This window comes from Furipterus horrens, unplaced genomic scaffold (genome assembly GCF_987537825.1).
Source record: "Furipterus horrens unplaced genomic scaffold, mFurHor1.1.pri manual_scaffold_2, whole genome shotgun sequence".
Taxonomy (NCBI): domain Eukaryota; kingdom Metazoa; phylum Chordata; class Mammalia; order Chiroptera; family Furipteridae; genus Furipterus; species Furipterus horrens.
Genome location: NW_028327172.1, coordinates 90,454,688 through 90,475,462, shown reverse-complemented (window position 1 = coordinate 90,475,462; position 20,775 = coordinate 90,454,688). Strand labels below are relative to the sequence as shown.

Sequence of the window (20,775 nt, the reverse complement as noted above, 5' to 3'; positions counted from 1 at the left end):
CCCAGGGCCCCACTCTCACCTGTCTCCCTTCTCCTTTGCTTCTCATCTCCTGTCACTCTATCCTTCCTTCTCCCCTCTTTTTCTTCCTCCTCCCTTTCTCTTTCTGGGGGTGCTTTGTCCTTCCCTCCTCTCTTCCCCATCACCTTCTTTGTTCATCCTTTCTCTCTTCTTTCCTTGTTCCCTTTGTTGCTTCTGTTATTTTCACCATCCCTCTCTGTCTTCCCCTCTTTTAGCTGTTTCCATTCCACTGCCAATTTCATCCCTTTGCTGTCTGAGATTCCCTTGCCTCTAAATCCTGCTCTCCTGGCCTCATTTTTTTCAAACATTATCCTTTGCCTCATAGATGAACCCGAGGTGACCATCGAGGGATTTGATGGGAATTGGTACCTGCAGCGGATGGATGTGAAGCTCATCTGCAAAGCTGATGCTAACCCCCCAGCTACCGGGTACCACTGGACCACGTAAGTGCTGTGGGACTGGCTGGTACTTGCAAGGTACTCTTGCTGGTCACAGAGATGTCCACCCACCCAACCTCCAGTAGCCTTAAGCAGGGAGGAAACTGGGATCTAGGCTGAGGTTTCTCAGTGAGATGGGGAGGGGCCATGAGGGACCCCACACACACATACACCCTCGTGTTTGATAGCATCAGGGTCAGTGGGACAAACCATTCTGCCAGAGGGGGCTTACCTTGTGATCTGCCTCCCTTCTGGTCCCTAATAATTTTGTCATTTTCTGTTGGTCATTCAATCTGACCAACCCCCAGAATTTATTTCATCAAGGTGTCCCTAGGAAAGCTGGCTTTCTGAAGCATTTTAGGTTTTTCTTTGTTCCTTTTCCGTCTTATCAACACCCCTGGATTCTCAGGAAGGAGGCTGCAGTCAGCCCAGAATACCTGTGTTCACAGAGCACTCATTCCATGTCCCATAATCCCATTCTTGGCTTTTTAGGCCTGGTCCTTGAAGGGTTCTATCTCCCTTCCAGTCAGCACTTATGGCTTGAACCAATGTTCTTCCCAGAGAAGGGCTGGATGGAGCACACAGAGAGACAGGGGTATAAGTGAAGCCAAGAAGATTAACATGGGTGGTCAGAAGACAGCTGTCCAGATGATATCTACACTCTTTTCCAGGAAGTAGAGGGCACAGGATACTCTGGCTATTACTCCCTACTTTCTGGAATCAAAAGTGCTTCTGAAGGTGTGAATGGGCAGGGCCTTCTTGCAAATTTCAGCTCCTACTTACTAAATCCCACAAAATAATTGTTTTGGGGCATTGGGGATCAGGAGGAAGGAAGAAAGTTCCCTATGCTCTAGAAACTTCAGGATGCTCCCAACATGAAAAAGGCCTGTGACATGCCCAACAAGGACATTAAGATAGTGAAACCAAACAATTCCTAAGCGTGGATCACATTTCATTACCTTTTTAAAATACAGATTTGTAGGCCATGGCCCCACTGGTCCAGCTTCAGTCAAACTGGGGTTAGAACCCTGACATCTGTACTGTTCACTAGCTGCCCAAAAAACAAAGCATCAACAATCAGGAACCATGAGTATTAGAAAGAGCACTGTCCCAGGAGTTCAAAGGTTTGGATAAAGCTCCAGTTCTGCCGCTTACTAGCTGTGTTTCCTTGGCCTTGAACCTCAGGTTCCTCATCTGTTATCTGCCTGTTCAGTCTACATTTTGGTGTTGTGATGACCAAGTGTGAAATGCTGAATAATATAAAACTGCCAAATCCAAGAAATTAGTGTTCTTGTTATTGTCTTTACTCCTTCCAAGGTAGACCCTACCTATTAACTCAGAAGAAGGGTGGCTGGAGGGCTTGGAGCCAGGTGGGTGACACAGGAGAGTCATAATCCTCTGCCTTGTTTCCCAATCCCTGAAGGTTGAATGGCTCTCTCCCTAAGGGCGTGGAGGCCCAGAACAGAACCCTCTTCTTCAGGGGACCTATCAACTACAGCCTAACAGGGACCTACATCTGCGAGGCCACAAACCCCATTGGCACCCGCTCAAGCCAGGTGGAGATCAATATTACAGGTAGGAAGCTATATTTTTCCGTGCCTCTCCCCACTCACTGCTTCCTCCATAGCCATTGTCCCCCACCTTTGATTGTTCTGTTGCAGGAAGCTTGTGTCTCCTTTTCCTGCTTCTCTCATTCTTAAATTCTGGCCATTGGTCTGGCTTTGCCTTTGTCCTTCTTCTGTTTAAGGCTGTGTGTGAGACAGTCAGGGTAACCTCCCAGTCAAGGGGAGGAAGTAAGTGCTATTTACAGCAATGTTGTTGGTGGTGGGGATGTTAGAGCCTGCCCACGGGTCTGCCAATAGAAGCTACCAATAGAAGCTACATGTGATACTAGCTTGGTGGGTGTGGGTTTGCAGGTGGAGTTCATCTCCTCCAAGCTCTGTTTCTGCAGCTCGGGAAACCCTCATGGACTAGGGAAGCAGGCTTGCCTCAGCAGGGATGCTGGAGGGAAAGCAAGCATATAGCCCAGGCCATAGCGGTTAGTGTGCCTTGCCACTGAATTGCTGTTTTCCCTGCATTTTTCTCCCTGTCAGTGCAGATGAGGAGGTTCAGCCACTCATCTTTCAGGGCAAAGAGAGGACATAGGCTAGGATGTTCTGGAGGAGACTTCACATGGGATAAGCAGGAGACTTCAATGTCAAGCAGGTGGGACTCTGAACAAGATGTCATCTGTAAAAGGGGGATGTTATGAGGTACCTTAAAGGGTCAGAATTATACATAATATAGGCCAGGTACTTAGCACAGACCTGTCTGCCAATAAATAGCCCATATTCTATGATTACCTTGACTTCTGTCATTAAGGGAAAGATCAAAACAAGCCAATAGAGGGATAAACTGTCATCACAACTTCTCAACCGGAAGAGGGAGTGTCTTTAACATTGTACCTAAGCTAGGTGCAGCATGAGAAAGTGATCAGAGAGTGACATCATGTTGCTGTTAACATGATAGGAAGTGACATCAGAGGGTGAGTTTCATGTACAGGAGGTGGCCTCAGGGAGTTGGGTCAGGCTCAGGAAAGGAAGTTGGGCAGAGGTTACTGGGCTCCAAGTGCAGGGCTTGGGCAAACCCTGAGGCCTGTCCTAGGAATATGAGATCTCATTTGTGGGTATTTTTACACAGCTGCAGAAGGAGCAGCCCAAAGCTATCCAGCAGTTACACTTAATTAGCCTCAGGGTGATTCTTTCACCTCTCTGGGAAGTGGGGGATTGTGGAGCCACTTGTCACTTGCTCTTTTCTTCAGCTCTCTTCCCTTGGCCTTCAGGCTGCTTAACAGAAATGAAGTATTAGAGGCAGAACCTGGGGAAAGCTGAGGCAGCCCCTCCACCAGGCTAGGGTTTATTGTTCCCAAAGGATGTCAAGGAAAGGAAGGCCAGAGTCATACACTTCACCCTTCCTGGAGAGCATTTGAACAAAGCTCAGTATGAGCCTCATAGATGCCTGAACTCTCGCTCTGGGTTTGTGGGGGAAGACAAGGATGAGGAGTAGTGATAAGAGAGCATGACCACCCCAGAGGGAGGCGTGTCATATTAGGGATAGTGCAGATTTGACCTGAGTGTGTTCACATACTGGTTCTTCTTGGCTGTGTGGCCTTGAACAAGTCCTTCACGTCTCTGAGCCTCTGCTTCCTAGTTTGTAATATGGAGATAATCATGTTTTTTATGATCACACCAAATCCATATTCCACTGCCTGGCACATGGCAGGTAGTCCCTACATGGGGATACCTCTCCTTCAGTGGTGGACCACCCATACCACGAATACAAACTGCATCCCCTCCATCATCCAGGCTCTCCAGGGAAACTGCTGATTAGAAAATCAGAGAAGGAGGCCAGGAAACCCAGGAGCAATGTCCTTCCACTTACCCTAATCCCCAGCATGAGTGGACTGGCCAGAGGTCAGAGGCCCTGCTTGTCTTATGGGGCTTATGGTACTGCTCAGCGCCAGAGACAAGGCTGGGGCAGGAAGGCCAGGCCTCCCTTTTCCAAAAGCTCAGGAGGATAAGGATGACTGTGAGTGCAGGATACTCATCAGAAAGTCACACCAGATCTAGAAGCAAGGAGGAAGGCAAGGGTGCACTTCCCAGGTCTTGGCTACAGAGAAGAGAAGAGAGGTAGCCAATTCCTTGGGAGTCATATGGGCAGGTGGTCCGGCCTTATGGGCAGGTAGGCTGGGGCTCCCCAGGGTACACAGCATGCCCTCCTGTGCTCCCTAGAGGGACAGAGTGGGACAAAGGTGCTGACTAAAGACACACACATGGGTGTTGAGAAGGGCCTTGCATAAGGGGACTCTGCTGTTGGCAGCCCCGTTAGGCAAGAGCCATGGAAGCATCACATACACTGAATCATTGATGGGCCCAGGAGCTGTTTAGCTGGCTGTCCTGAGAAAAGGTCTGACAGTCCCATCAGGAGAACTCAGCCAGGCAGCTCAAGCCTTTTCAGAGCTGTTTGTTCTTGTGCTCACAGGCAATCTCCAAGCAGCAGCCAACTCCACCAGCCTTCACCCCACATTGACTAGCACCTGTCACATTCTCTGGGGGCCCACTCTGAGGGGCACAACCATGCCCTATGCTCTGAGCCTCACTGGTCTGAAGGAATGCCTGAGCAAGACAGATAAGTGGAAATTTAAATTTTCATTCTGTCCATCCATTCAGGTAATAGCTTTGGCCTAGGTGCCTATGGAGAGGAAAATGAAGAAAAGTTGGGGCAGGGACAGGAAAGGGTGTGCAGAGGGAAATGTGTCACAGATGCATGCAGGTATAGGCCATGCATGGCCATGGCTGCTGCACCACCTGCACAGACACACTTCGCACAGGCTTCTCCAGGTCTCAGATCCTGGGGCAGGTGTTATTTGAGTTGTTCCTGCAAGGGTGAGTGAGTAGGCAGTGGTGGAGGGTGGGGTTCCCAGGCAGGGGAAGTGTGTGAGAGGAAATGGAAGGAGTAGGGCTTTCTCTCTGTTGGCCCAGCAGAGCCTCTGAAGGGCTCCTGCAGAGAAGCAGTGTGGCAGGGCAGGTGGTTCAGACCAAGCACATGGGAGGCTTTGTGGATGGCACCTGGGGACCAGTTAGGGACTGTACAGTGAGGTATTTCCTAGTGAGAAATAAGAGGCCTGGGCTGTGGCCATGCGGATGACAGCAAAGGAGATAAACTCACCAGAATTTCCACAGGGTCTGGGCTTTCCTGCTGAGGAGCAATTTCATGGGGTTGGCCAAACAATCACAAAATAAACTAGTGAGCTCTTCTTCACGCTCCCTGTGGGGGTAATGCTGAGGGTGGGGAGGGGTGCTCAAGGTATAGTTTTGACCAGACTAAAGAGGCCAAATTAGGCAGCATCTATTACCCTGGGACTGGGGATGTCAAGAGGAGAGCATCCAAATCACTCCCAGAGCTGGGCAGGGAGGCCACTGGCGGGTAGGATATTGATCCCAATTCCCATTTCTGGTGAAGGTAAGAGAGTGTACCCATTAGGCCAGGAGTTCTTCAGACCAAGGGTTTGTAGGGCTTCAAGGTCCATCTAGAAGGGAGGGGTGGTGTGAGGCTGCAAGTGTGTGTGCCTGGTCCTGAGTATGAGTATGTGCCTCTGAGCGAGTGAATGTGTACCCACAGGCACACATGTGAATGGCCATCTGCATGCTAAGTGCACACATGGGAGTCCGTGGCTGTGCAGTGAGCACATGTGCCTTTCTCCAGGCTGGGAAACTGCAGTGCACCGGAGAGTCTGTGAGGAGGCAGCAGCACCTCCACCTCGGGGGTACACAGTTCTCCACCAGCTCGATGAGGCCCTGTCTGCTGGTCTGATAGATACACACCTACTGCAGCTGCAAGGGGAAAAAGGACTTCCCACCCTCCCCGTGGCCCACCACGCTGCAGACCTCCAGGAGGTGTGATTCTCGCAGCTTCCTAGCCTAATCTTCTGATGCCTGCCTGTGTTGCTTTTAGGAGCAAGTCCAAACATTTCTTTCTGACCCCAAGCCTTCTCTAGATCCTAGATCCAGACTGCAAACTCTTAACCCTTCACACTATCTCAAATACATCCAAACCCCCACAACCATCCACCTTCCTCAGGAATGCAGAGTCCCTACTGCCTCAGAGGGGAGGCTGCAAGCCTTCAGAAATGGGTGCCAAGCTGCCCCCTTTGTGAGAGGATATGAAGGACACAGGCACTGCTGCCAGCGAGCACAAGTGAGCCCGCTCCTCAGCTCTCTTCTCACCTCCCAGCTGCAGCTCCTGGCACAGAGGCAGCAGCTACTGGCTGAATGAGACATCTGGAGGGACATAGCAGGAAGGGGTGGGTTCTCCATTCCACATCAAACAGCCCCTTCTGCTTACGAATTAATTAGATCCCTATATCTACTACTTTCTCCTGAACCTTCACTAAGTATCTTCAGTCTGAAGTCTGCAATGCTGGAAGGTCATCTTAGCCATTCTTCTTCCTCTACACCGGCCTGCCTGGTCCTAAAGTAGCCAAAGCAATGAGGGTTCCCTTTGGTCCAAAAAGCTCCCTAGCTACTCTAGGTAGAGTAAACCTCATTAAGACTAGAAAAAAAAGTTGGAAGGGCCTAGAAGGGAAAGAGACCCAGTATCATCTATCCCCAAGCCACCACTCTCCCTCTCCTGTCACCTGCTCCAATGAAATGAGGTTCCCAATGCACTTGAGTGTCTCCAGAATATTTGCTCTGCCTAGGGCAAGGCTCACCTATATAATATAACTTTGCCTTTAAACAGTTTATTCAACCAATTCTTGAACTCTAGCCACATGCCAGGCAATCTAGGTGTGTGGGGACAAATCATTGAACCAGAAAAGTCCCTGTCCCTATGGAGCCTACGTTTTAGCACAGGAAGACAGACAGCAAGCAATAGATAAAATACATTTGAAAAATTATATAGTTATTTTGAAGCTGTTATGGGGGAAAGAAGAAGAGCATCATAAACGGGTCCCAAGTGTTGGGGTTGGAGGTTCATGAACTGCAACTTTAAATAGGGTAGTCAGGGAGGGCCTCAATGAGAATGGGACACTTGTGCCCAGCACTGAAGGAGTGAGTATGGGACACCTGTGGGAAGAGCCTTACAGGGTTGCAGAACAGCCACTGCAAAGGCCCTAAGCATACGTGGGGTGGAGAAGAGCAGGAGATGAAGTCAGAGGTGAAAGGCAGAGGCACTGATTATGTGGAGCATTCAAGCTCCCCAGATTTAACAGGATCTCTGTTGCTGTTGTGTTAAAAAACAGTCTATAGAGGAAATGAGTGGAATCAGGGTAAATAGGTGGCTATTGCAATAATCCAGGTGAGAGATAGTGGTGGCTTGGAACTGGGTGTGGTGATGGTAAGAAGTAGTCAGGTTCTAGATTTACTTTGAATTCAAATGTACAGACTAGTTTGGGACACCAGCCACTCTCATGAAACAGATAATACTCTAAACTCTACCATATTGTGATTAGTGGGGTCCAAGAAATTCAATCTAGTCTAGTAAAATGTAGGAGAGCTTTATTTTTCATTGGGTCTCTGCCATCACAGAAAGCATGAAAGTAAATGTAGTGGAATTCACATTATTTGCAATTGTAACACACAAACTTGAATCAATCCCATACATTCCTGCAGAAGAGAAGAACCTTAGCTATTTGAACACTGGCAGAAGGACTGTAGCCAATCCTGGCTAATTTGCATTTATTGCACGGTGTGATATCACAGGCTTTACTATAATATGTCAGTGTATGACTAATGGAATAGACTTAACTATTGTTTATACCAGAATGAGAGGTGCAGACCATTAATACAAAAAATTGTAGAGAGAAAAGATAAGTGTGAGCTGGAGAAGAGAAGGCTGCACAGAGAGGGGCTGGAGGATTATAATAGGCAGCGGGTGGAAGAGTGCTCCTGGCAAGATCGACAGCAAGAACAGGGTGTCAACCAAGCCCAAGATCAAGTTACATGATGGAAGCTTTGAAGACCAGACTAGCATGTGTAACAGGTAGTAAGGAAGTCATTACTAGTCTTGAGAAAGGGAGTGGTAGTGACTACAGAATGAAAAATGAGCCTGGTGATTGTGGATGGAATAGCTAAAGAGGGGCAGAGAGTGAATGGGGTGGGAGATTCAGGAATCTACAACACTAAAATCTGACATTATAAAGTGTAAGATGTTGAATAGGAAAAGTCAAAGATAAATGAGGTTCCAAGCTGGTAGAGCAGGAAAAATGGTGGTCGGAATTATGGTGTTGAATGGAGAGGGTTTGGAGGGAAGATGGTGAAGCAGGTGGACACAGATGGGTTGAGATAGTGAAGAAAAGTCTAAATGCTAAAGAAGAATTTCCAAAGTATGTACCCAAATGCTAGTCCTGAGAACAGCCCTTGAGTTAGGAAGGGTGGAGCTCATGCTCCAGTAGGTTGGGGAACTCTGCATCCTGCATGTTCTATTAGAGTTTATAATCATAAAAAAAATGAAGGGTCTGATTCTTTGTCTAAACCAACATTTTCCAAAGTGTTTAACCCCAGTATTTTTGTTGATGTTTAAGCCAGTGGTTTGAGGTTCCATGGGCCAGAGTTTGGGAAATATTTCCTGAGAGTTCTTTGGAGATAAAGTCCCAGATTTTGAAAAGCTAGCAGGAAAAAGGTAACTCGTGACCCTGAACTGAATCTGTCACTAGGAAAGAAAGCAGACAGTAAGGGCTGAAGGTCTACTGATGGAGTCTTCAGCCAGGTGGCTGGAGCAGACCACAGGCCCAGCAATGCATCCAAAGACAGACACTCAGAGAGGAAAGCCAAGGTCAGAGAATTCTTATATTATAAGGCAAAGGAAGCCTTTTCTAACTCTAGACCCCATGCTCTCTTCTACTTCACTCCTGAGGTACTTCTCTGCCAATGCCCTGGATATCTGCATACGGATGGCTTTGTCTCTAAGAATGTACTTTGATTCCCCAACTAGGCCGTGAGTTTCTTGTATCCTGTGACAATTAGCAAAGTAGATGCTCAGTACTTGTTTGCTGATTGGGTGGGTGGGTGGTGAATGGATGGAGCAGGTGAAGAGAGAAGAGAGCATTCCAATATGGGATGAGAATTGAAGAGGTAACAGGCAGGTGGAAATTACAGAAGAGGCCAGCTCCCTCTCGGGTTCCCCTTATGGAAGCAACTCCCACCTCTTGGGGAGCAGGGCTGAATCCCTTTTAAAGGCAGTAAACAGATGAGACCTGGTGAACCAGAGGAGCCTTGACGTCCCAGGGATACTGCTCTGGAAGTAGGCAGTGAGGACAAATATTCAACAAATATTTATTTGGCAGCCCCTTGGGGTGCTGCACTAAAGATACAGTGGCAACAAGTGGTTGAGCTTCTCTCTGCCAAGTATGTGGAGAAGCCAGGAACACGAGTGTCTGGGTAGCCCCAGCTCAGTCGTGTGCCTGGGCAAATAGCTTCCCCTTCCTTGGCCCGTGTTTTCATTAGCCCTTCCAGCCTGAACTGGAAGGCCTTTATTCTTTTCTTGTAGAGTCTCTGCCCTGCTGCAGATAACACCGCATACCCTCCACACATGGGCCGGCCCACCTCTGGGAAAAGGGAATGTCTCATAGGAGAAGCAGGAGTTCTGTGGACTGAGTGAGGCTGAATCAGGGAGTGAGCTGGCATAAACCAATTCCCAGAGGCTGAAGAGATGTCCAAATCAACCCTTTACTTTAGCCTGAAGAAAAGGGATGAGAGCATGGGCGCTGAGTCTCCAGGTTTGCCCTGAACCTGCCCATCAGCTCCTCCTGACCGAGGATAGCTGTGGTCTCCAGTGCCACCCTGTGGTGCTGGTGGGAACCACCTCCCTCAGCCTCACCTTGGCTCCCTTTGGCTTCTCGTCTGGTCCCACTGGCAAAGAAAGTCACCCAACTAGCCTTCTCTTCCCTTTCTCCCACTTCCTTTTTCTTTTCATCTTGCCTGCCTTTTGTTTCCACTCTGTCCTCAGTATGAACATATTTGTACACACACATTCATCACATTAGCACAGGCATATGGACTCACTGTGAGCACGAGGGGTATGTGCTGTGCATATGCCCTCTGTGTATGCATGTCATCTTTATTATATACTTCTGTGCTCTCATACCCCATTTCTACACATCCATTCTAAGCATCTTATGCTCATGGGCCATGCTGGAGGCACCCCTGGCCCCCACCTTGCCCTGCAGGGCCAGACCACAACCAACACCCACAGCCCTGGTTTCTGGCACCCACAGGGGTCTATGGGGTCAGCATCTAGGAACCTGTGCCCTTTCTGGTACCCTAGGAACAGATGAAATCAGGTGGCACCCAGTAACCAGCAGGTATGGGGCAGAGGCAGTAGTGACATTTGCGAATGCTTGACGTGCAAAAGAACCAACATTGCATCATTGGTTAATGGCCTTGGGCAAGTTATTTATCCTCTCTAAGCCTCTGCTCACTGTATGTTAAGTGGAAATTCGTAGCATACTTACTTCACAGGGTGTCATGGTAGTGACTGCATCTAGTGAACACCAGGTCAAGGATGAGGTGGCGCCTGTGCCTCTCTCCACTTCTAGTGAGGATGATCTGAGCTGGCACATCTAAGGACAAAGCCAGTATGGGGGCTTTGGGGCTGTGCAACTGTCTCTGCCTATCTTCTCTCACTGCAGCTGCCAATACTCACACACATTGGGCCCCTGGAGGGGAGGGTTGTGGAGGAACTGGAGCTGCCCATGGGTTTACCTCCTGGCCATTCCCTCCCCTGCCTCCCTCACTCACTGCCACTGAGCAGACACTGACACTGTCCCTCCATCTCTTTTCGTCCCCCAGAATTCCCCTACACCCCATCTCCTCCTGAACATGGGCGGCGGGCCGGGCCAGTACCCACGGCCATCATTGGGGGCGTGGCAGGGAGCATCCTGCTGGTGCTTATTGTGGTTGGCGGGATTGTGATGGCCCTGCGCCGGCGCCGTCACACTTTCAAGGGTGACTATAGTACAAAGAAGCACGTGTATGGCAATGGCTACAGCAAGGCGGGCATCCCCCAGCACCACCCACCCATGGCCCAGAATCTGCAGTACCCTGATGACTCAGATGATGAGAAGAAGGCCGGCCCACTAGGAGGCAGCAGCTATGAGGAGGAAGAGGAGGAGGAGGGTAGTGGAAGGGGCGAACGCAAGGTGGGAGTCACTCACCCCAAATACGACGAGGATGCCAAACGGCCCTACTTCACAGTGGATGAGGCAGAAGCCCGTCAGGACAGTTATGGGGACCGGACTCTGGGCTACCAGTATGACCCTGAGCAGCTGGACTTGGCTGAGAACATGGTTTCTCAGAACGATGGGTCTTTTATTTCCAAGAAGGAATGGTACGTGTAGTCCCCTCTCCAGAGCCTCTGACTTCACCCCTTCACTCCAGCCCCTACCCACATACTCCCTGCCTGTCCCCCACCTGCCCCTCACCACCTAATTTTCCACGAACTGACAGAGACTCACCCAGCTGCCCAAAGCCAGCCCCTTGCTCCCTGGGATCCAGAGAGCCCTGGGCAGATACCACTTGCTTTGTTTTGATTTCCTCCCAGTCCCCAGTTCTCCACATAGTGTTGTGCTTACTGTGGCTTTCATGTTCCTGTACCTCTCCTCTCCAACTGCAGCCTCCTGCCCTCTGTGCAGGGAGACAATTCTTGTCTTGTATACCTAGGCATCTGTCCCTTCAGGGTTTGGGGAGCCAGCCCTACCCTACCCAACACTGGAATTTCTCTCTGTTTTCTCCACTGGGGGCAGGAGGCTGCAGGGCTTCCCAGAGGAAAAGCCTTACCTGCAGTTGCTGCTCCTTTGTTCCCAGGAAAAGGGAACTCAACACCCCCCACAGAGCTGACGCAGCCGGAAGTTTGAACCCCGGTCTAGACAGCAGCTGCACCCAAGAAGTAGGGTGCAAGGTGTGGCCTCTCTGAAGTGCCCAGGGTTGACCTACGGCCATACCACCCTGAACACACCTGATCTCATCTGAAGTGCCCAGGGTTGTCTGGGTAAATCAAGGTGAATAGAGTTGAGGTCCCACCTGGGGCCTTCGTCAGTGTGTTTTCTTAGTGAAGTTGGTTTTACTTTTTTTTTTCCTCGTCCTACAGAGAGTAATGTCCTACATGACCCCCCTCTTTACCCCAGTTTGCTCCCACAGGGTAGGACTCCAGGTGGACTCTGGCCCACACTTCCCACACACCTCTCCCAAAACACACATGTGCACACTTACACACGCACCACTCCTGTCTGCTTCTGCACACCCCCAGGGGTCACATACCTTATCCAGGCTGGACACTGCCCAAGACTTGCCCCTTTCTGCTCCACTTCTTCCCCCTTCCCAGCTAACAGTGCGGCAGCCTTCAGAAGCTTTCAGGACAGCTGAGACTAGGCCCCCAATGCCTCCACCTAGGATCTCAGGCTGGGCCTAAACTGGTTCTTACAGCATGGAAGTTTCTTGGATTTTTCTTGTCTATCCAATGCTAGCAACTCTTGATTCTCTTGGGCGGCCAGGGCTGAGGTCCCAGAAGGGAAATACCTCCAGGAGTTAAGAGGTGAGCAAGTACCCAGGTGGAGGACATGGGGAAGAAGTCCTGTGGTGGAAGCTCTGCCAATACAGTCACAGACTCTGAAGGGTGTAGGTAGCACCTCACTCATGAAGGCCAGAAAGTGCAAAGAGAGCAGGGGAGCCAGGGATACTGAGTCAGAAGCTCCTATTTGCTCCTGCTCACCACTTTCTACTTCCCCTCAGCTATCCCTGGTCTTTGTTCTGGGTGAGGGGCACCTTAGAGAAGCTTTTCCTTTGAGTTGTAGATTTCCCCCCTTGAATAGGCTTCTGAGTTCCTGTCAGTCACCCAAGACTCAGTCTTCCCTTCTCTACAATGGAGGAAGGCCCCTCCCAGCCATCTCAGTTCCCCTAGCTCAGTGCCTCAGTTCCTCCAACTGCTCACTCATTGCCCCCCACTCCCCACTCCTGGCACTCTAGATAAGAAAGACCCTGGGCTGGGAGAGGCTGATTCATGCCTGCCCATTAGGAGTCTGGTTAAATCAGCCCAAGGTGTCAGGAGCTCTATAGGATGGCAGCTGTTGAGGGGAGGATTAGGCCACTCTGTGCACCATGGACACTAGCCTGCCCTGTCATAGGCTTCCCAAGATAGCTCCCAGCTCCATCCCTTGCCCCATTTCTCCCCTTCTGGTGCTGCTGTTGGACCCACAAGCCAGCTGCATCTCTGCTCACCGATCAGGTGACCCACCCTCACCTGGCCCCCATTGCCCTAGCACCAACCCAGGCCACCCAGTAGCCACGTAGCAGAATTCTGAATCCATGCCAGCCCTGGGGCCATCTCCCCTCTTGGCATTGAGGGTACTGGATGGAGTGGAGTTGGGAGAGAAAATTCTGAGGTCTTTCTAGCCACAGGGCAGAGGAGGGGTAGAGGAGCTGGGCTGCTTCTCTCAGTATTATTAGTGTCCCCCCAGGGCAGAAGACCTTTTTCCATGTTATATCACTGCCCCATCCCACCTCATGCCACTCTTGACTCCTGTGCCTGGTCTCCTTGCCCCCAGGCAGGAGGAAATCCCAAGGGCCTACCTGATAGAGCCATTCTCTGTCCCCTTGAAACCGTAAGGCTGAAAGAATCCCTCCTATGTTGGCCTGACCCTGCACTGCCAACTCCTATTTCTCACTTTCTTGTGGACTTAGGAGGCCCCAGGTCCAGCCAAAGCACTGAGTCCGCCTACGACACCTCCACACATATACCCCCAAGCAAAGCACAAATTGTGCACGGGCCACGTGGGAGCCCTAGCCTAGCCAGAAACCCAGCTGCAGCATTGCCAGCAGGGAAGCTGCTCCCCAGGGCCGAGAGTGGGCATGCGGCAGGGGTCAGCATCTGGGCCAGAGAGACGGGGTTTCCTGGGCCCCAAGTTTGCGGGCAGGCGGGCACTGCTGCTGGGCCCACAGACACAGCCTCTGGCAAAGGGAAGGTGTGCCCAGCATAACGAATAGGACATTTTCCATGACACCAGCACAAGCTAAGCTTCTGCCCTTGCTGAAAAAGAAATAAACTTGGTATTCATTGTGCCAAGAGCTTCCCAGTTGTCATCCTGCCTCCTCTTGCCCTCCTTGTCCTTGCCCAGCTCCTACTCTATCTAGACCCCTATTTCCTTAAGATGTTGATGTTGTCCTAATGTGCAACAGAACCTTCTAAGTCCCTCCCATCAGAAGAATCTGAAAGGCAGCAGCACAGGAATGCATGTGCAGTCACCTGAGGCCAGGCCCATGAGCACGTGGGGCATCGCCTTGAACAGCACACTCATGCACTCAGGCATGGCAGGGCAATGGGCTGGTCCTGCTAAAGCTCTTGAGGACAGAGAATGATTTCCCAGTGCTTGACCATAAGACAGACTCACAGGAGTTGTTTCTCCTAGACATGTACTCTGCCAGCCCCCTACCATGTGCCCAAATTACTGGTGCAATAATTCTGCCATCGTCCAAGCAGAAGAACCAAGAATGGTGTTAGGTGGGTGTGACAGCTCATCTGAGTCCTCCAAAGCCTTGACGGCCACCAGTAACGCTCCCCTGGTGGGCAGCAGGCGGGTTGCTCCCAGGCCCCACACACCCACAGCATGACACGCTTTTCCCACAGGTGCCTGCAAAGCAGGCCTGTGCTGCCACTGACCAAGTGTAAGGCCAGAGGAACCCTGCCCACTGGTGCTACTGCTCTTACCACTACTGCTGTGAGGAATGGGACTCTTGGCCGGAAAAAAATTGTTTTCTTTTTGTATAAATGAAAAAATCCAGGAGAAGCTGCTACCCTTCCCTCTGAATGTGGGGCACATACTTTACTTCGGTTTCTTCATCCCCATGTTTGCCTTTGGTCCTAGAGATGGCCCAGCAGATTTTCCTGGTTCTGACCCGGGGGTGTTTACATCACCCTCTTTTACTTGTGTTAAAAAATTTTAAAAAAGTAATGGGTTGAAAAATGTACTGAGGAAAAAAATGTACTTTTTTATAATAAATGTTTAAAACAGTGCTGCTTGTCTTGTGTCACTTCTTTTATCTCCCTGAAGTGGCTGTGCCCTTGCTTCTCCGAAGCCACGGGAGTGGGGGCAGAGCAGACCTAGAGACCTTCCCAGCACCATAGTGAAGGGAAGGGAGCCTCCACCCCCGTGTCCACACTCCATGGTTCTGGGCCAGTAATGCAAACCCCTGCAGGACCCCCAACCCACGATCTTGCAAGAGCCTCAAGGGAGAATGTACGGGTCCAGCCTGAGTCCTCACCCACAACTCATGGTTGCCATTGAATCATCTTCCACACAAACGAAGACTGGATAGCAGCACTTGGAGAACTTGGCCTGTTCGGGGATAGGCAGGGAGGCCTTTAAGGATGCCTGACCTGAGAGGTCAGGGGCTGACAGTGGAGAGAGAGGGCCCTGTGCTCTCTGGAAACCTCTGCCCTCCTAAGTTTAGGCCCCTCCTGCCCCAGAGCTGCAGAGATCCCACTGAGGCCACCTCATTTCCTCTTCTCGCTCTACTCCCCTACTCCCCACTGTCCTGCTTCTTCCTCCTGTGGCTTTTGGAGAAGAAAACCAGCAGTATCACACCTATTACATTAGATTCCTTGGGACAGGTAAGAGATGGGAGCTTATCCTTACATCTGTTTTGAGGATACTGCCAGGCCCCATCTCCTGCAAGCTCTCTTTAAGACCCAGCTCCCCTCTCTCCAAGGGACTAGTTGCAGGGAAGCCTTTGCAGTTCCTTAGTTACCTACCCCCTCCTCACTCCTGCACCATCTGCTTCCCATCTCCTGGGCTGGAATGCAGGAAAAATCAATTCTGGGGTGGGAGTGGCAGGGGCTTCCGTGACTGCTCCCTCCCACCCATCCCAGTAGCATTTCCTTTCACTGAAATTCACACTATGCACCCCTGAGAAAAGAGGGTGGGGGTATTGGAAGCCCAGGTGGCTGCTTGGCAGAAAGCCCTTCTTCCCAGTCTGGGGCAAGGCCATATCCTCTACACCCAGGATTGGGACAGGAGGTAGAGCCCCGGGCAGGTGAAATCAAGCATGGGGAAGAAGACAGCAGCTGTTGGCAGCTGGCAGGGCCCCTCACTGGAAGGCCAAATCCAGCACCCTAGACTGTGGTTAGATGTTGATACTTGAATGAGATGCAAATTGGTTAAGTGGTTACTTCCTCAGTTTTCTAGGCAAGTTAATTTTTAATTTGCACAGGCAATACGTGCTAACTATATTATTAATATATTGGAAGAGAGCAGTGGACAGAAGGTCCTAATTGGCATTTAACTAGAGCAGTCCAGAAAATTAACTAAGACTTTCTCCTGAAGTGGAAAGAGGGCAAGCCAATTAGCCCCAGGCACAGCCTCTCTGGGCTGGAAAATCCAGGCCTGGCCCCTTGCCTCAGGACACCAGGAGTCCAGAGCACACCTAGCTTCTAGCTGAAGTAAGCTTAGGAAGAACTTCCTGCTAGTTAGGCTCCTTCCACTCAAATCTTAAATCTTGTCCCCACCCCACCACCCAACCAACACTCAACAGAGCAGAGGACTGAATGCTGGATGGTCTGGAGACAAGACCCACCTGGGGTGTGCTCACCATCACCCTACCTCAGCTGTGGGCCCAGGACTAAGACAGCGGGTGGTCAGAGCTCTTCTCTCTATATACCATGGAAGCTCCTCTCCCATCCTCCTTAGCTTACCCACTCTGGTTGCAGACGGTTAAGGGAATGAACTTGATGAATTGAGGTATACATTTATCCACTTATGCATTCATTCATTCATTTGATCACCCTGGACCAGGCACTATGTGATACTGTGACAGTCCCACCCAGTCTCTACTTTTAAAGAGCTCAGATCCTCCAGGAGTCTCAAATTCCAAAACAGCCAGTGCCATGCTGGGCATGGGCTAAAGCAGAGAGCTGTGCGTAAAGCACTATGGTAGCACAGAACAGGAATAGCTACTTTTGTTTGGGAAGGTCTGAGAGGTTTGATGGATAGGATGACACTTCCCCTGGGCTTTGAAGAATGTATAGGAGCTCTTCATACCAGAGGTAAGTTAGGAGTATTCCAGGCCAATTGAGAATTTAGCATCTTGTATTAGTTCTAAAAGAGATCATCCTAGTCCAACATGCTCATTTGGCTTATGAACTGAAGCCTGGAGAGGAAACTAAGGTTTGGCAATCAGACCATCAGAAAGCATATTCTAAACATGCTCAAGGGCAGGACCATGTCCTGAGAGCAGTAGGAGGGGCAGGAATCTAGGGGAGAGGGGTGGCACCAGCCTAACTCCTTAGGGACAGTATATCCGACACAAGTTTCAGTCCACGCAAAGAGAAGTGCAAACCCCATGGGCAGAACTGACCTTGTCAAAGCCACAGAGTCAGGGTTAGGGGTGAGAAGAAGACTTCCTTGAAAATGCTGTTTTGCTTACACCAATTTCAATGTGTGGCTTTTTTCCACATAGCCAAGCATTTGGCTCAATTTCTACACTATCTGCAGATAGCATCAGATGCCACAGGCTAAGGGCTCAGTCCCACAAAACTGCCCCCACTTCAGATGTCAGTCACAAGTCCAGGTGCTTCTGACTGGCTGGCTATAAATCAGGTCCCCACAACCTCCTCCTTGAGTTTGATTAATTTGCTAGAGTGCCTCACAGAATTTAGGTAACCAGTTTATTCACTAGATGGAAGAGATGCATAGGGCAAGGTATGTGAGAAGGGCTGTGGGGCTTCCGTGCCTTTTCTGAGCACACCACCCTCACAGCACCACTATGTGTTCACCCAATCGCCTCCAAACTATGACCTTTTGGGCTTATATGAGGGTTTCATTATATAGGTATGACTGATTAAATAATTGGTCATCGATAATTGAAATCAATCTCCAGTCACTGGATGTTAGTGGTGGGGCTGAAAGTTTCAATCTTCTTTTTTTTTTTGTTCAATTACAGTTGTCCCAATTTTCCTCCTGTTGCTCTCCCCTGCCCTGCCCACTCCCCTCTCACATAGTCAACCAACACCCTGCTGTCCATGTCCATTGGTCCTTTATGTTTGTTCCTTGATTAGATCCTTCCCATTCTGCCCCCCTTCTCCTCTTGCCCCCTCCCCTTTGGTCACTGTCAGTTTGTTCTTATTTCCATGTCTCAGGTTCTATTTTACTCATTTGTTCGTTTTGTTCATTAAGTTCCTCTTATAGGTGAGATCATATGGTATTTGTCTTTTGCTACCTGGCTTATTTCACATAACATAATATTCTCCAGTTTCATCCATGCTGTTGCAAAAGGTAGGAGTTCTTTCCTTCTGCTGCATAGTATTCCATTGTGTAAATGTACCACAGTTTTTTGATCCACTCATTTACTGATGGGCACTTAGGCTGTTTCCAGCACTTGCCTATTGCAAATAATGCTGCTATGAACATTGGGGTGCATAGTTTCTTTTTAATTGTAGACTCCCCTGGCAACCAATTTTCAGCCTAAGGTGCTTCCAGAACTCACCTCATTTACATAAACTCAGATGTGGTTGAAAGGGATTTCTTATGACTATCAAGACTCCTTTAGAGACTTCTGGCCAAGATGGAGGAGTAGACAGACATGCTGCATCTCCCTCCACAACTAAGAAGTAGTACAACTACCTCAAAACTGGAAACAACCGGAAGTTCCAGAAAATCAAACTGCATGGAACTCCAACAAACAAAGATATAAAGAAGAAATACTCATCCAGGCAGGTAAGAGAGGCAGAGAGGACACCATGTGGTGGTGGAAGCAGTAGCAGCAGCGGCGGCAGCAGCAGCAAGCTGGCAGAAAGTGCAGTCACACATTTTAAAATGTCAGGAGGGACACCTGGGAAGCGTTCTCAGCTCCTCACCAGACGTTGCAGCTCACGATCCAGGCACCAGGTAAAATCAACCCTCATTGCTTCTGACTGTGCAAACCAGTGGAGATTGGAGTGGAGACAGAAACTGCGGGTGTCAGCAGAGTCCACTTGTTTGAAAGGCCCCCATGGTCCCAGAACATCCACAGACCCACCCACTCTGGGAACAACAGCCAGGGCAGCAACTAGAGGGGCACCAGTCCAGTGCAGAAGTGGGAGAGGTGCCTGGAAAAGGGGCGAGTGCTGGGCTGGCCGCATTGTTCCCTCTCGGACCCCTCCCTCACATACAGTGCCACAACGTGGTGAAACAGGTCACCCTGTAGTGATGAATCCCTAAGGATCCGCCCCTTACAACGTAACAGGACCGACAGCTCTACCTGGGATGTGGAGGCAAACAAACACAGGAGCCTGTCAGATGAGGAGACAGAGAAGTATGGCCCAAAAGGGAATGGATCAAGGTTCTAGTGGGAGAACCAAGCGAGGAGGAGATAGCCAACTTAACAGATGAGGCGACAGACAACCTAACATATGAAGAATTCAAAACACTGGTGATAAAGATGCTCACAGGCTTGACAGATATGCTTGAGTATGGCAAATACCTAAGAGAAGAAGTGAAGGCTATGCTAGGTGAAACGAAGGAAAATCCACACAAAACCAATGGTGAAGGGAAGGAAACCAGGGTTCAAATCAATGATTTGAAACATAAGGAAGAAAAAAACAGTCAACCAGTACAGAATGAGGAAGCAAGAATTGAAAAACAATGAGGAAAACTTCCCAAATTTTGTGAAGGAGATGGACATACAGGTCAGGGAAGCACAGAGGGTCCCAGGCGAGCTGGACCCAGAGGGGACTACACCAGGACGCATCATGATTGAGATGCCTAAGGTGAAAGATAAAGAGAGTCCTGGGGGCAGCAAGAGAGAGGCAGAGAGTTGCCTACAGGGGGTGCCTATGGGACTATCAGCTGATTTCTCAGAGGACACTTTGCAGGCAGGAAGCGACTGGCAAGCAGTATTCAATGTGATGAAAAGCAACCTACAACCAAGATTACTCTATCCAGCAAAGCTATCATTTGGAATGGAAGGGCAGATGAAGTGCTTCCCAGACAAGGTGAAGCTAAAGGAATTCATCATCACCAAGCCATTATTATATGAAATGTCAAAGGGACTTACTTAAGAAAAAGAAGATCAAAACTATGAACACTAAAATGGTAACAAACTCACAAGTACCAACAACTGAATCTAAAAAATAAAAACAAAATCCAACTAAGTAAAGCAGAACAGGAACAGAATCATAGGTATGGGAATCATTTGGAGGGTTATCAGCTGGGAGGCGGGAGGGGGAGAAATGGGGAAAAGGTGCAGGGACTAAGAAGCATAATCGGTTGGTACAAAGTAGACAGGGGGATGTTAAGAATAATATAGGAAAGGGTGAAGCCAAAGAACTTTTATGCTCAACCCATGGACATGAACTAAGTGGCATGGGATTGCTGGAGGGAAGGGGGGTACTGGGCAGAGGGGAGCAAAGAGCAAAAAATTGGGACTACTGTAACAACATAATCAATAAAGTATACTTTAAAAAAAAAGACTCCTTTATGCTATTATTGCTTAGTAAATTCCTAGGGTTTTAGGAGCTCTGTGTCAGGAACCAGGACAAAGATCAAACACATACTTTCTATGTAAGTCATATTATCACAGGTGGCATCTGTGATGGTTTTGAAGAATGGAAGGGAGGTGGGTGGAGGACAAGAGGCCTCTGTGAAAGCTGGAGACCGTACTACTGGAACCACCTCTGCCTATTCCCACAGCTGGACACTTCTGGGGAGCAGTCCACGGGATCCACCTTGGTACTATATTCTGTGTCTCCCAAGCCCTATTTTATCCCCTGGTTTACAGGTTTGATGGCAGAGCCAGGCCAATTCCCACTTCCATCC

The 20,775-nt window shown here is 49.6% G+C and overlaps 1 protein-coding gene across 2 annotated transcripts in view; it reads left to right on the top strand.

The window, feature by feature from the left end:
- Positions 1 to 12,067, top strand: part of NECTIN1 (nectin cell adhesion molecule 1) — a 59,994-nt gene extending 47,927 nt beyond the window's left edge. The window contains exons 4-7 of one of the 2 annotated variants that reach the window (XM_090266116.1): positions 344 to 461; positions 1,879 to 2,030; positions 5,616 to 5,890; positions 10,784 to 10,976. In XM_090266116.1, the coding sequence (XP_090122242.1) occupies positions 344 to 461; positions 1,879 to 2,030; positions 5,616 to 5,890; positions 10,784 to 10,906 (668 nt within the window). In that variant the 3' untranslated portion in view covers positions 10,907 to 10,976. Of the gene's footprint in view, positions 1 to 343; positions 462 to 1,878; positions 2,031 to 5,615; positions 5,891 to 10,783 lie in introns of both variants that reach the window. The other variant, XM_090266115.1, reaches the window with a different exon arrangement.
- Positions 12,068 to 20,775: the final 8,708 nt, after the last annotated feature.